The sequence below is a fragment of the Desmodus rotundus genome, chromosome X (genome assembly GCF_022682495.2).
Source record: "Desmodus rotundus isolate HL8 chromosome X, HLdesRot8A.1, whole genome shotgun sequence".
Lineage (NCBI taxonomy): Eukaryota > Metazoa > Chordata > Mammalia > Chiroptera > Phyllostomidae > Desmodus > Desmodus rotundus.
In genome coordinates this window covers 30,421,962-30,437,357 of record NC_071400.1, presented here as the reverse complement: position 1 = coordinate 30,437,357, position 15,396 = coordinate 30,421,962, and the positions used below count along the sequence as shown (strand labels likewise).

The 15,396-nt window shown below is 42.7% G+C and overlaps 1 protein-coding gene and 1 long non-coding RNA gene across 4 annotated transcripts in view; one reads left to right on the top strand and one right to left on the bottom strand.

The window, feature by feature from the left end:
- Positions 1 to 15,396, bottom strand: part of LOC123480401 (uncharacterized) — a 55,092-nt gene that overhangs the window by 21,166 nt on the left and 18,530 nt on the right. The window lies entirely within an intron of this gene.
- The window catches only part of SLC25A43 (solute carrier family 25 member 43), a 43,898-nt gene continuing 36,502 nt past the window's right edge, over positions 8,001 to 15,396 (top strand). Inside the window, exons 1-2 of one of the 2 annotated variants that reach the window (XM_053917237.1) lie at positions 8,001 to 8,434; positions 14,082 to 14,323. In XM_053917237.1, coding sequence (XP_053773212.1) covers positions 8,160 to 8,434; positions 14,082 to 14,323 — 517 coding nt within the window. In that variant the 5' untranslated portion in view covers positions 8,001 to 8,159. The remainder of the gene's footprint in view (positions 8,435 to 14,081; positions 14,324 to 15,396) is intronic. The other variant, XM_053917238.2, reaches the window with a different exon arrangement.

Here is a 15,396-nt window from a genome sequence, read left to right as displayed (position 1 = left end):
GGTTAAGGTTAGAATTCCCAGTCCCTAATGGGCTAAGTTCTAATAGCCTCAAACATCTCCTCACGATGTTCCCTCCATATCCTGCTGTAACATCTTGGCTGTCTGCTGGCCCCTCTAAAGTTCAGGTTGTTTTTCCTCTCATTTCCCTGCAGCTAAATAGCTTAGAGTGCAAAAAGGTGGAACTGGAGGTCTCCTTGCTCCCCAAGGCCATTTTCTGACCTTTGCTCCTTCTCACTTTTGAGAAACCTCTGGCTCCTTCTCGGCTCATACCATCACATTATTTCACCCTCTGCCCATACTGGTGGTAGTCCTCTGGTCAATGACCCTCCTGGTCATTGCCCTCCATGAAGGCTTTAGTTCTTGACTCACTGTCTGTCCTCTTTGTCTCAACTTCTCCCATCATTCTCAGTGATTTCAACATTCACCTGACCAACCACCCAGTACCCCTGGCCTCTTGTTCCTTCCATCAGCATGTTGCCAATGATCACTGCCATTTTACAAAGCATTTCACAACCCAGAGCACCACCATGGGGCCTTGTATCTTGAAGGTCCCTGTACATCAGTGCATTTATATGGCATTCTCAAAAGGCAAAACTATAGGGACAGAGAACAGATCAGTGGTTGCCAAAGGCTGGGGGTAGGGGAGATCTTGATTACAAAAAGGCAGCACATGAAAATTCTGGGGGCTGATGGAGCAGTTTTGTATCCTGACTATGGTGGTAATAGTCACACAGATCTAGTGTTAAAACTCTTAGAACTCTATGCCAAAGATTACAAGGTAATTTTACCATACACAGATTGCAAAAAGCATACAAGTGAAGTGATTAAAATGTGAAGAGGTTAGTCCTAGGTCTTCAGCTAGGTATCAGAAATTTATCAGTCCTCACCTGGATCATCTCTTAGTGTTATAAAAATATCAAAGGCAAAGAAGCTAAAAGTATGTGAGTATCATGAAAAACCATCAGAATTTGTATGACCATAGCCTGGTAATAGGAGCAAATTAAATTCCATTAAGTGGTATATGTATCCCCAGCATACTTCCTGATATAGAGTAAATATGCAATAAATATTTTTGGAATGAATAAGTCAGTGAGTGAGTGAGTGAATGAATGAAAAGACACATTTTGATATGAAATCTTCTTGCTTTGAACATCAAAAAACTTTTGAAGCAGAGTAGAAGGACATTCAAGCATTGCCTAAAGTTAAATACAGTGTGCCAAGGATAAAAATGTAAAAGCCATGGAAACCACGTTTTGTAGTGTTGTATTTAACCGCAAAGGCTAGAGCCGTTGAAGGCATTGTTGACACACGTGCCAAGACTGCCACTAAAGGCATGGTCAAAATGATAATTGGGGACAAAGCAAATCTTCTGTTAAAAGTCACAGTTCACATCAGAATTACAGATGTGGCTGTAAACTTAAAATGGCAAATATTCAATTTATGACAAGGTTGATTTTATTCAGTGTGCATTGATGAATCCACCAGTCTTTTGAATTAGTTAATCTTTTGCTATTTATCATATATGAGCTAAATAAAATAATTTCATGAAGACATTATGCTCTACTAATCTTTTCTAACTTGTAGAACTGAAAAGAGATTTCCTTCCTTCCTTTCTTTCTTCCATCCTTCCTGCATTCACCTAACTAATGACTGCTGAGCACTAACTAGGTGCCAGCCAGTATTCAAGGCACAGGGGACACAGCTGTGAACAAGAGACAAGATTCCTTCCCTTATGAATCTTACACCCAGGTACGTGGAAAGAGACAATAAACCAAGAAAAGAAAGATAACAGGGATAAATGCTATACAGAGAATTGAAATGGGGTGATGTGGTAGGATGATGGAGGCTCCGTACATTGGGTGGTCAGGTCAGCCCTCTGAGAGAAGATAATTCAAGCTGACCTCTGAATTACAAGAAAGAACAAGCTCTGCAAACATCTGAGGAAAGAACTTTCCAAGCAGAGGGAGTGGTTAGAACACTGGTTCTTTAATGAATGGCACTTGCCTCCTAAGCGGCAATTTGGAAATGGGAGGGAGGGCAGTGCTAAAATGATGGGGCACTGTACTGGCATTTAATAGGCCAGGGATGCTGCACATTTTTAATGCACAAGACTGTTTTTTATGCTTCATAGCTTTCAAAGATCCCACCAGACATCTGCGTAGATGGAAAGGCTGTTTATGATTATCAGAGCTGAGAACTTAACTCTGCTTTACTCCTAAAGACAAAACACGTTTGCACAAACCATGGCTTAACTGTAGATGTTTAGCCTGGTGTCTCTGGAATATTTCACTTCTTTCCTGTTTTGTTAATGATATATAGCTTTGTAAATCTATCTTTGCTGTTTTGATTAATTTTATGAATAAAAATTGGAAATAGTTATTAATTCCAGTAAAACTATTTTTCACAGTGTTTATGTACATAGAATTCTCCAGAAATGCAAGTACCATGTAAATAGAAATCAGAATTTATTTTATTCCATTCAGAACTTCACCAAGAGTTGGTCAGCATTTCAAAACTAACACCTCCCCGATGGCAAGACCATGTCACAGAAAACACTGCACCTAATGGTAATGCTTCACAGAAAATCGGTGATAGTGGAGAGACTTTTTTTAAAGATTTTACTTATTTATTTTTAGAGAGAGGGGAAAGGATGGAGAAAGAGAGGGAGGGAAACATTGATTTGCGTGAGATAGATCGATTGGTTGCCTCTTTCAAGCCCCCAACTGGTGACCTGGCCTGCAACCCAGGCATGTGCCCTGACTGGGAATCGAACCAGTGACCCTTTGGTTTGCAGGCCAGCGCTCAATCCACTGAGCCACACCAGCTTTTTAATTGGAGAGATTTTTTTAATTGACAATACATACTCATGGTAAAAAGAAAAGAGGGAAGAAAGCAAACTACAAAAGGGCGCATAGTCAAAAGTCAATCTTCCTTCCACCTCTGTTCCCAAGTCTCCCAGTTTCCTTCCCTGGAGATAACCTGATTATCAGCCTTTTCAATATTCTCCCAGAGGGATTATCTCATTTTTTGTTTAAAAGAAAGGCAGGTATCTTAGCCAGTTTGCTCAGTTGGAGTGTCATCCCATACACGGAAAAAGGTTGTGCTTTCAATTCCCAGTCATACAGGGTTGTGGGTTCAATCCCTGGCATGGGCACATACAGGAGACAAGCAGTTAATATTTCTCTCTTCTCTCTCTCTCTCTCTCAATCTCTCTCTCTCTCATCAGTGAAAATATCCTTGGGTGAGGATTAAAAATAAATAAATAGCCCTGACTAGTCAGTCTGGTTCAGTTGGCTAGGCAGCCTTCTGGAAAGCAAATGGGCACTGGTTTGATTCCCGGGTAGGGCACATTACCTGGGTTGCAGATTCTTTCCCTGGCTGAGGTGTGTGCAAGAAGCAATGGATCGATGTTTCTCTCACACATCAATGTTTTTCTCCCTCTCTTTCTCCCTCCCTTCCCCTCTCTCTAAAAAATAAATTTAAAAAGTAAATAAATAAACAAACAAATAAATAAATGGCAATCAGAGAGGGAGGGAAGGAGGGAGAAAAGGGGGAACATACATATAAGTAAATATTTATTTGTCTGAACATTTTTTAAAAATGTGAGGAAGGACGTACACATACACACCAAACTCTTAACGTTGGTTACTTCAGAGTATGTGCAGGGGAACACCTTCAAAGATTGACTTCTATTTAAGATTGTGAATAAAATGTGGGTTCTATGGAAAGTAATCTCGTAGAATTATATGATCATAAATTCCTGACTGGGCAGGTCGTGGTAGGTAGTCACACTTCTTCAGTAAAAAGCTTGTCGGCCTTAAGCAAGCCCTGCCCATTCTTTCTGTGCAACTATGTCGCACACCTTTGAAATGCCTCTTTTCAGACGCCTCCTTCTAAGATGTGGCCACCCTCAAGAGAACAAATAAGCTTAACTATCCTGTAACCCGATCTCTACCTTGCTTTCCCCCATGTAATTTTTCTGTTTGGTTTTTAGTCTCAAATGCATAAAAGAAACTGGAAACTGTTATCCTCTGGAGTATTTGAGATTTTCCTCTGTGGCATATGTCCTCAGTTTGGTTCAAATTAACTCTTATATACAGGTTTGAACACTTCTTACATGGACATTTATTTAAGGGAGTGGGGCAAAATTCCAAAGGAGCCCACTCAGGACCATCCCTTGGACCTAGGCCCAGTGCTAGGTGCCAGCAGGGGCCCAGTGTGCTCCATCTGTTCCCCACTTCACATCAGGTGAACCTGAGTGAGTTTTTTCTTGGAATCCTGATCTTACCTATTTAGGTAGTGGTTTCCGACTTTGAGCAGTTCCTATGTGAATGTTTTTAATCAGCTTGTTTAAACTGGCTCAAAAAAATTAAAATCAAGATGGGAAATCGTGCCACTGAGGCCAACAAACTCCACAACAGTCGGGCTCTCTTTAGTACTCTGACATGTTTTATGTACAATACCTACAGGCCCTAAACTTGTGAGTGTCTACAGAAATGGGGACGCTTAACTAAAACTGATATCAGCTGATGATGGCCGAGACAGAGCTGTTTTGAGACCTCAAAATTATTTGTTCTGTTGTGCTCAGTTGGAAAAAGCAGGCTCTAAAATTGAGCAGAATAAATGGGAGGCTTCCCTTGACTGGAAAATAGAAGCCTCTAAAAGGAGCATAGATAAACTTTCTTCTTTTCAACAAGTTAATATGAAAATTTTAATGACTGTCTTTGAACTCTCAAATAAAATCTCTTCTCTTCCAGAAGTTAGTAAGAAACTTTTAGAAACTGTCTTCTGAACAAAAGAAGGCCCCTGAAACTGCTGAAGGCCAATACCCCACCTCCCTGCTTCTCCAACTGCCCACTACTTTCTGAGCTCCCTTTTCTGAACTTGCCCTCCTTTCTCCTCTTCCTCACCTCTCATCTCCACCACCACCCTCTACTGACTTAGGGGAAACTACGAATAGAAAGCCAAACCAGGAAAGGCTAGAAGAACCAGAAATTCTGGCAGCTGCCTTTTTAGAAAAACCAGTCCCAGGACAAGGGGAATCAGCAATAATTTACTCCCCTTGGACTAAAGCCGAATTAAGGAACCTAATTAAAAATTTTCCTGGTTTTCTCCAAGACCTTGATAGATTGGCAAAAGAATTTCATCTGTTAGAATATATGATCCTGGTTATTCTGACCTTTTCCAACTAATACACCTATTGGTTTCTGAGAGCAAAGAAGCAGAATGGCTAGGTAAGGTCTGCTAGAAAACTCCTTTAGAGGATTTATTTTAACAAAGAGAAATGGACCTAGAAAATGCAAGGAATTAGCCCGCCAGCTTCACCAAGCCATCCCTGGAAAATAGATTAGACAAAATCCCAGCAATGAAGACAAAAACCTGATGAAACCATACTTGCTTTCTTTGACCCTTTTGAAAAATCTTTGAAACAATATTCAGGATTTTCTCTAGACACTTTTAAGAATCATTAAAATGATTATAATGCTGCATTTAGCATTTCTGGAAGGAGTTGATGAGGAGTAATTCTGATTAAATAACATGAAATAAACTGGGGAACCACACATGCTGATAAACTAGTGACTCTGGTCAATCAACTATTTAAATCTATTCAAAACGAAGAAATGGAGAAAGCTACTTGAAGCATTTATCTCACTCTGCTGAGATCTTGCTTCCAGGTAGTATCCTCTGTTTGGCTCAAATAAGTGTTACAATTTTTTTCTACAGGTTTGGATGTTTCTTATGTCAACACCTCAATCGTTGAAAGCAGAGCAACACTTCTATAATTAGAGAAATTTCTCTCAATCTAAACCCTGAAATACTTTTTAGAAATTCCTTTATGACGTGTCATTGAATAGAGAACATAACCACAGAAGCCTAAAAGCAATTGTGTGCCTGAGATGTCTTATACTAACAGACTGCTGACTGCCCCTTTCCTTTTTATTTTTATATAGATTGGTTCTGCCCTGGTCTCTGCCCTGGTCTATACCATAAAAACCACAGCTTAGAGCATCTACCACTACCCCTCACACCACCAAGGATGAATACCACCCCCATACTCACATATGTGGCTTTAAAAAATTGGCATTTGGATATGTGATATATAAGGAAGACATTGGGCAAATGACCAATTCTAATTCTACTGGATGTCACACTCTTGGTGATGCTAAGTTTACACAAGTGTACCATGTTCTACCAAGCCAACATCACAAGATACCAATTTATGTAAAACACATTTGCAATCACATTTATTTGCTGTGTACTCCTATGAAACATGACGTATGTTTTAATTGATATATAAACACATTTTTAGAAATATATTCATACTCTGTTACCAAATCACCAACGAACCAACATTAAAATCTGTATTTATTTTTTCTCAAAAGGATAAAAACATAAAGAGACAGAGAAATTCAGAATTCTTTTTTTTGGATTCTATTTATTTATTTTTAGAGAGAGTAGAAGGGAGGCAGAAAGAGATGGAAAGAAACATCCATGCAAGAGAGGAACACTGATCAGTTGCCTCTTGCACACACCCCAACCACGGGATCAAACCTGCAACCCAGGCATGTGTCCTGACTGGGAATCAAACCAGAGACACTTCACCTTGTGGGATAACGCCCAACCAACTGAGCCACACAGGTCAGGCCAGAAATTCTTTTTTATCAAAATCCGTCTTGGATTCTTGCCAACTTACTCTTAGCCCCTCTTGGCCACTACTGTCCTTTTAGCTAAGAGGTCCATTAAAAATATCCTGACCCGAGTTACACTCTACAGTCAGGTAGACGTGTAGTGTAGCTGATAGTGGGTGTTGGCATAAAACTGACCTAAATTTTACTCCTGACTGCGTGGTAGTAGTAGCTGTGTGACCTGGAGCAAGTGAATCTTACCTCTATCAGTCATTATACATTTAATCTTTGTAACACCCCTAGAGGAAGAAACTATAGATGAAGCAACTGAGGCACTGGGAGGTTGAGTGACTTCCCCAAGGGCACACTGCTGATAAATAGCAGAGCCAAGACTGTAATGCAGGTTCCAGAGTCCAGGCTCTAACCATCACATCTACAGCCTCTCTAAATGAGGGCATACCTACTAAGGGCTGTTATGAGGACTAAATGAGATGATGTATATAAAGCCCAATACCTGTACTTGACAAGTGTCTGATAGGTAGCGGCTGTGTGTGTTATAGATTTTTCCTTTTGCACTGAGAAATCTGCAAGGGTTTGTCTTGGGGTAGAGAAAAAGAGGTTGGATGAAAGAGAACAGAAGCCAGGGGAGAAAACAGGTGAGGTGGAATGTGGAAGGGAAATAGTGGGGTTGTGGGGGAGAAAGAAACTTTCCACTATCTTTTAAGGTTGTTTTGGCTAGTTTAATAATCAAATCGACATAGACCAATTAACAAGAGAAAATAAATTTAATTACATACATATGTATGGGAAGTTCACATACACGAAAGAGACCCCCCCCCACATGAGAGGGTCAGAGACAGAAAGGGAAAATGAGGTGTGTATGACATTCTGAGCTAAGGATGAGGTAAGGCTCCTTGGGGCTTCAGAGGGGAGGAAGGTCATTCCAGGGACATTAAGAAGAGCAGGTAATTCAGTGATTAGATGTTTGCCCTGCCGTATAGATACGTCAAAAAAGTCATTTCTGATTAACTCAGTGTCCGCAAGGGCCCTAATTTAAATTCTTTAAGAGAGAGAGAAAAGTTTCTCATGAGCCTGCAGGATCAGGTTCAGCCTTTAGCTTAAAATAATCTGCACACCACAGAGGAACATTTTAGGGTGACTGGTTTTGAACCCTTACAGGGTAAACAACACGACAGGCAGGGGTGAATACTTAGGAAACAAGAAGTCTAGCTGCCTGGGCCTGGAGAGAGCACAGTGACTCTTTTTTCAACAGCAAACAGAAACTTGCCAGCTGCAGAGCAGACGGCAAATCCGGGAGGCCTTGGGCTGTGGCGGCCTCCTCCGCTCCACCCACCGCACCCCACCCCACCCCACCTAAGGCCGCCGGGGCGGGATAGGCTTCCCGGGTTGGCCGCACGTCCGTCCCCGGGCGGGAGGGCTGCGTCTGCCCCCTCTGCCGAGGGCCCGGGAGCCCCAAGCCCGAGACACTTCGTGTTCGGGTGTCCCGGGCCGGGGCTTGTCCGGCGGGGCGCGATGGCGACGTGGCGGCGTGACGGCCGGCTGACCGGCAGCCAGCGGCTGCTGTGCGCGGGGCTGGCGGGGGCTCTCAGCTTGAGTCTCACCGCACCGCTGGAGCTCGTGACCGTGCTAGCCCAGGTCGGCGTGGTGCGAGGCCGGCACCGGGGGCCATGGGCCACAGGGCTCGCCGTGTGGCGGGCCGAGGGGCCCCGGGCCCTGTGGAAGGGGAATACGGTGGCCTGCCTGCGCCTCTTCCCTTACAGCGCCTTGCAGCTCACTGCCTACCGCAAGTAAGGGCCGGGCCGTGCGGGCGGGTGGGCCGGGAGCCGGGACCGTCGGAGTTCCCGGGGTCATTTTCCTGATCGCGTGGGAGACCCTCGGGGCAGTTTGGCCCCGTCAGGAAACATCTACAGCCCCCAAAGCGCAGCCTCCAAATTTGTCACGTGCTCTTGGGATTTCTTCCCGGCCAGGTGCAGTTTTGTGGGGGTGAGGGGGTGGCACCTGCCAAAAGGGGATTTGGGGGATGGAGTGAAGAGCCCTCCAGAAAGATGGCCCCTAACCATTCCCACCGTCCATCAACTTGGAAACTACCTTGACTAGCATAGGAGAGGCAGACCCATTTGAAGTGTGTGTATGCAACTGTGCCTGTGTGACCAAAGCCCCCAGAAAAGTGTTTGGTAGGGCCACAGGACTCCCTCCATTGCCACAAAACAGGCTACAGGTTTCTACACACACGGACACACACACACCCGTAAATGAAGCTTGCCTTTAGGGTCCAACACCTCCCCATGCTGTACTGCTCACTCCAAACTCACTGCCCACCGGCTTTGGGCTTACTTCAACAGCTGCTTCTTAGGACTGGATAATGCCAGATGAGTTTTCAAGCTTCCTCAAAGCTCACAGATATTTGCATTTTAGCTGGAAACAAAGCCTAAAACAATGATGGAATTTCAAGAAGAGGAGATGTTTCTATGCTTGGAAGGATGGTCCCTGTGTTCCTCAGTGGGGATCACAGTACAAACTCTAAAGACTGGCCTTGGCTCTGAATTACATCAACAGCCCATAGCCTTGACCACATTGTTCAGCCTTGAAGGCTAACAGTCAAAGAATTTTGCCTTTGACTCTGGGAGGCCAAAGCTAGAAGGCTCACCTGGCAGCGGACAAGCAAGATGAAATCAACCTTATCACGAAGTCCTGCAGGCCAGGACTCATTCCACTTACTGCCTGGGAATAGTTTACCTTGCCTTCCTCTCAGAAGGGAAGATACTGAGATCACCAGGGATTTGTCAAGGCTCTCTTTCCTCCCCAGCACCCCCTTGCCCTCAGCAACTTCTGGCCTGAAGTCTGTAGACAGCTCTCTGAATTTTAATGACTCAACTTCTCCCCACTTCACTCTCTTCTCCAAGCCAGTATGGAAATCTTCCTTTGGAATGCATACCAGAGGAGGAAGACAACTTCAAAGGCTGGTTTAAGTATTGTGGCTTTTCTGGTAACCACCTACTATATACATTATTAGATTTTTAAAACACCTTTATTGAGATATAATTGACATAAAAATTGTATATATTTAAGGTGTACAACTGGATATTTTGATATACATTGTGAAATAATTATCTCAAGCTAATTAATGTATCTACCACCTCCATATACTCATTTTATGTGTGTGTACATCCTTGAATTTTTAAAACTCCTTCCTCCTACCCTGTAAGGTCCATAGGGTAGGAAATATGTCCATTTTACAGATGCAGAATGGGACAGACTGGCCATACCACTCATCAATGACAGAGCTGAGGGCTACTACCTGGCTTTCTGATATCAAATCTCATACTCTATTGCATCATCCTTCCTTTCTCTCTGCCTTTATTTGATTTTAATGTACTGAGTCTTCAATAAGTACCCACTGTATGCATGATGCTGTGGATGAGGTAAGGATGAAAGGCACATGGTCCCTGTGCCCCGAGCTTACAAAGTAATAGAAGAATAAGACCAGTGTGTCGATAGTGTGTGATTTCCATGGTTAAAGTGCTATAGAAATAAACATTTCTGATGAGGGATGAGGAGGAAGAGAAGTGAAGACTTCTCAAAGGAAAAAAAAAAACATCTGAGTTTGGCCTTAGGAGAATGAGTAGGAGTTTGCTGGACAAAGATGGAGAGGAAGATATTGCAGGTAACGTCAAGCGCAGGGGTGGATGGCATGCAGCATGACTGGAGCATCAGGCGTGTCTACAGCTGTAATGGGAAATACAGCCAGAAAAACAGGTTGGGATGTTGGAAGGCGGGGTTAAGGAGTTTGGACTTGACTCGGTATGCAAGGGTAGCTGTGGGAGATTTTTGGTGGGGGGCAGTGCTGTGATTAAAGCAATTCAACAGTAATAATTGTCACCTGGAAGCAGGGTAGGATGACTACAGAGGAAGAAGACTGGGGGGCAGATGGCAGGACCAGTTAGGAACCTATTGCACTAGTCTATGTGACAGCTGAAATAGACTGGTGACAATGGGAGTGAAGATTTGATGCATGGGAGAGGAAGAAGAGATAGTTACTCAGGCCAGGTTTGCTAATTTTTTTCCTGCAAGATTATTTTTTGTCTGGAAACTAAAAGGAATTATTTCAGTGAATGGCTAGGCATAGATAGAAAGCAAAGCAGTTATTAATCATGTATGTATGATTCCATACTTCCATAAGTATGGAAGGTGCTATCCTTCCATACGTATAGATGATACCTTTGGTCCATTCGTATACTGATTCACCTCTACTCTTTCCTGACCATCAATTTGCAAAATCATTGCCTGGGGGTAATGGTACAGCTTATAATCATGGATTTCAGCAAAGAATAAACATCTGAATGTTCAGACAACGGAATGCAGTGTTTAAATAACTTGTCTACAAACACAATTAATGACAGACCTGGAGCTTGAAACCAGATCTTCTAGCTCCACAGTCCAGGACTGTGCTCACCATTGTGATACTGAAATGTGTGCTTACTTGGGTTAACAATCAAAAGAGTACGCTTGGGAGAGTCTATTCAGAGCTAGGTACTTGTAATAAATAATACCTAACACAATGCATGGTTTTCAAATATATCAAATAGCCCTCACCGAGCTTTACGCCACAGCTGCTTGTCTAGCTGTATAAGCATTGGTTTGGGTCCTTGCAGCTCTGAAATTGTTCATAAGCAACACCAGCTCCTTATTGTGTAACTACTTCATGAGCTTGTGTTTGGCTGCTAACTTGTATTAGGTTGAAGTGTTGGCAGTTTTAACTACATATATCCAGGGTGTGTGCAATATTTGTGTGGTTGAAGAGAATGGGTCCCTGCTGTTCACAAGCTTATCCAGTCTCACTGGAAAAAAAACTACTGCGCATGTGTGTGGGGGTGGGAGGAAGAGCAGAAAGGGGAACACTGGTGCCCTGGCCAATCAAACAAGAACTTAAGATGTGGGGACCAGGGTGAGATCAATGGCCTATTAGGGTTGCCTGCCTTGACTCTGTGATTCTAAGGGGAATGATAAGTGGTCATTGTCTCTGTATCAGATGGTCAGTGTCTAAGAAGGGACTTCCTTTGGTTCTTTTTAAATTTTGTGTATTTGATAGGAAGACCTGACTTTGTAAGGCAATCAGATACAAGACAGTTCCTCTTCCTAGCTCATCAAGTCAACCAAAAGCGTATTTCCTCTCCCATTGCCCTGACCAGTCATTTCTTTAGCAGGACTGTTGAACTCTTTTTCTGATCTATGCTGAGTTTTAGCACAGTGTCTGGCACACTGTAGACATTCAATAAATGGATAATGAATTAATTAATGCCCCAGAAGTGGCCGTGTGGGATAGGGAATAAGGGTGAGGCAATGAGAATGAATGGTGTTTCCTTTGGCATTTCAAACTCCATGTTTTTCTAGATTGTTCTGCCTCACTGTGGACCATTCCTCCAGTCAAGCATTTTCATTTCCTCAATCTTCCCTTCCTCTTCTAAGGTCCTCCCCACCAACTTGACTGGCCGGAGGAGAGAGGAAGGAGAAACAAGGAGGTATGCAGGCAGTGAGACTGAGGCCAATGGCCCATTGGTGGTAGCCAGATTTAGCTTCCTGGATCTTTAAAAGGTAGATGGTTAACTTACACCACTGTTTCAGTCGGTGCAGTTAAGGTACATTAACAAAATGAAGTCAAGATTTTCCTACAGCTTGAAGGAGATGCTTTTTTTTTTTTTTTTAACAAGAAATCATTGAGTTTACTTGAGAGCAAGGAGACATCCTAGAACCCCTTAAATAACTGCACCTGCACCCCCACTCATCTTATTTAGGGCCCTGGTTTGCTGCCAAACGGAAGGAGCAGGAAAGACCCCTCTTCACTGGAGGTTTGAAAGTCAAAGCACTAGGGATATTCTCCGTTTTTAAAAGATACAATACTTTTATTTTGGCCTAGTTCTGTTCACCTTCCTTGTATTCAAACCCTTGCTATCCCTCTCCCTCTCTGCCTCCTCACTCTCTGGCACAAAATTTTTATTTCCTGGTTGCCAAGTCATTTTTGATCTTAGCCTCATCAGCAAGATGGAGTAAAATTCCTTTGCTTCCTGGTCCTGACCAGGGAATGTATGTCATGTATAAGTCCCCTTATAACAATTTCTGCCCAGGTAGGCCCTCACGCATGGGGATGTGCTGCTCCCCAAAAGAAGGATTGTAACAGAAAAACTTTCTGTTTGCAATTGGAAAAGTCCACCCAAAGCCATTTTTGACTACATTGTAAAAATGCAAAGAAACACAAAAAATAATATAGTAAACACCCACCATCCAGAATTGACAGCAAGATAATTAGTATAAAAGATACTTCAATATCTTTTTAATACAAGAAATGAAATATCAGATCAAACTGCAGTCCACTTCATTCTCTTTCCCAGTCTACCTCCTCTTCCACCTTCCAGGAGGTCTATTTTATACTTTTTTAAATACGTATCTGTAACTATCCATGAGTAATATAAGGTATGATTTTGTGGGTGTGTTTCTTAATTTAAATAGATCAATGTCATAGAGTATATGTCACTCTGCAACTTGCTTTTTTCACTCAACTTTATGATTCATTTGTGTTAATACATAGTTCTAAGCTCATTCATTTAAACTACATAGTGTCCATTGTATGGCTATACTGTCATTTATCCATTTCCGTGCCAATGGTCATTTAAGTGGTTTGACTTTTTCACACTTACAGATGCTGTTTGTGTCTTCATATGTACATGTGCAAGAATTTCTCTAGGTTATGCATCTAGAAAGGGGATTGCTGAGGTAAAAGTACGCATGCTTTCAATTTTACTAGATACTACAAAATGGCCATACCAATGTGCACTTCTACAAGCAGTGGGTGAGAGATCCTGTTTCCAGTCATCCTCACCATCACTTAATATTATCCAACTTTTTAATCCTCGTCAATCTGCTAGGTGAGAAATGGTGTCTTGTGATGGGTTTTATTTGTCATTTCCCTGACAACTAGTGGGGTAGCACATCTTCTAATTGACACAATATATTTTTAAAACTCAATTTCTGGGGATGCTCGAAGTCATCATTTCAAGCAATTTCATTTCTTTTAAGTTTCAACAGAAGCAAAGGAGTACACTACACTTTAGTATTTACCAAGTACTTCTGTGAATTTACACCACACAGGCAAGCCAGAGTTGACAGTTACGTGGATAAAAGAGGGAAATACTTAAAGTGAAGTGGGAAGGACATAAGAGTAGCTATAAATAAGAGGGCTGGGCATCTCTTCCTTATAGCTAACTAGAATTACACAAATATAGTGGAGTTGATGTGTTATTCATTAATCCTAATTCATTAGTATGGTAGTTCTGATTTTGTAAATCGTTTGCAAATGCTGGAAGATGTTTCAAGTAGTGTAGGGCACTCTTGCACAATCCATAGCTGACTCCCTTGGGCTTTCCCCCTGTTTTCTCCCAGGTTTGTTGTACTCTTCATGGATGACCTGGGCCATATTTCCCAGTGGAGTGCCATCGTGGCTGGAAGTCTTGCTGGCATGGTTTCCACCATTGTGACGTATCCTACAGACCTCATCAAAACGCGCTTGATTGTGCAGAATATGCTGGAACCATCTTATAGGGGGATCCTCCATGCTTTTTCTACTGTTTACCGACAGGAAGGATTCCTGGCTCTTTATCGAGGGGTTTCCCTTACAGTTTTAGGTAAGAGGAATTTTCACCTTGTTCAAGGAAAGGCTGCATTCTTTGACATATATGAATGTACTGTGTACCTTTATAGCCAGTTAAATCCATTTTAGTGAGGTCAAGGTCATATGGATTTAGTCCATATACAGCCACTTAGCTTCATTCTATTCCATAGCTATACAGCCCACTCCTAACTTTGGCTTGTCACATCCCAGAGAGGGGTGGAGGATAGAGTGTAGAGGTGGCTATACCCAAACTGATCGGAAGACAATACCATACACTCCTCATCCGACTGTGGGACGGAGTCTCAGTATGCATACGTGCGTGTATGAGCACAACCAAGGTAGCAGTTGTAGCTTCTGTGGACCTTGGAGCCTGTGCCAAGGCTATACACACACAGGTCACCCGGGACCTCCAATGGCCAATCCAGTAGACTTTTGCCCTTTATCTGACCTTTGTTGCAAGATATGATGACATTGATCACCCCTTCTTCTGGAAGCTTGGCTTCTAGGACCCCACTGCCTCCTGGGTAGCTTTCCCATCTCTCTGGCAGCTCTTTCTTATCTAACTCATCTGGCTCATCTGACACTGCCAGCCCCCACATATTGCCGTTCCCCCAGCTCCTTCCTTAACTCTTCTCTCACTCTCCATCCCCTCCCTAGGTGGCCTCATCTAAGCTGTGGCTTAAACAAGAATCATTGTACTCTAATGAACTCCATAATAATTTCTTTGTTTTAAAGATTTTATTTATTTTTAGAGAGAGGAAAATGAAGGAAGAAAGAGAGGGACAGAAACAGTGATGTGAGAGAGGAACACTCATCAGTTGCCTCTCCTATGCGTTGCCTCTCATACATGTCCCGGCTGGGGACAGAACCCGCAGCCCAGGCATATGCCCTGACTGGAAATCAAATCAGTGACATTTTTTCTTTGTGGAACAATGCCCAGCCAACCTAAGCCATGCCAGTCAGGGCCCAATATCATTTCTATAGTAACATTTATAGGCACTTACTATGTGCCAGACAGTGTGCTAAATGCTTTCTGTACAAGTTTTCATTTAAGCCTTATTTTACAGATGAGGGAATAGATGCTTA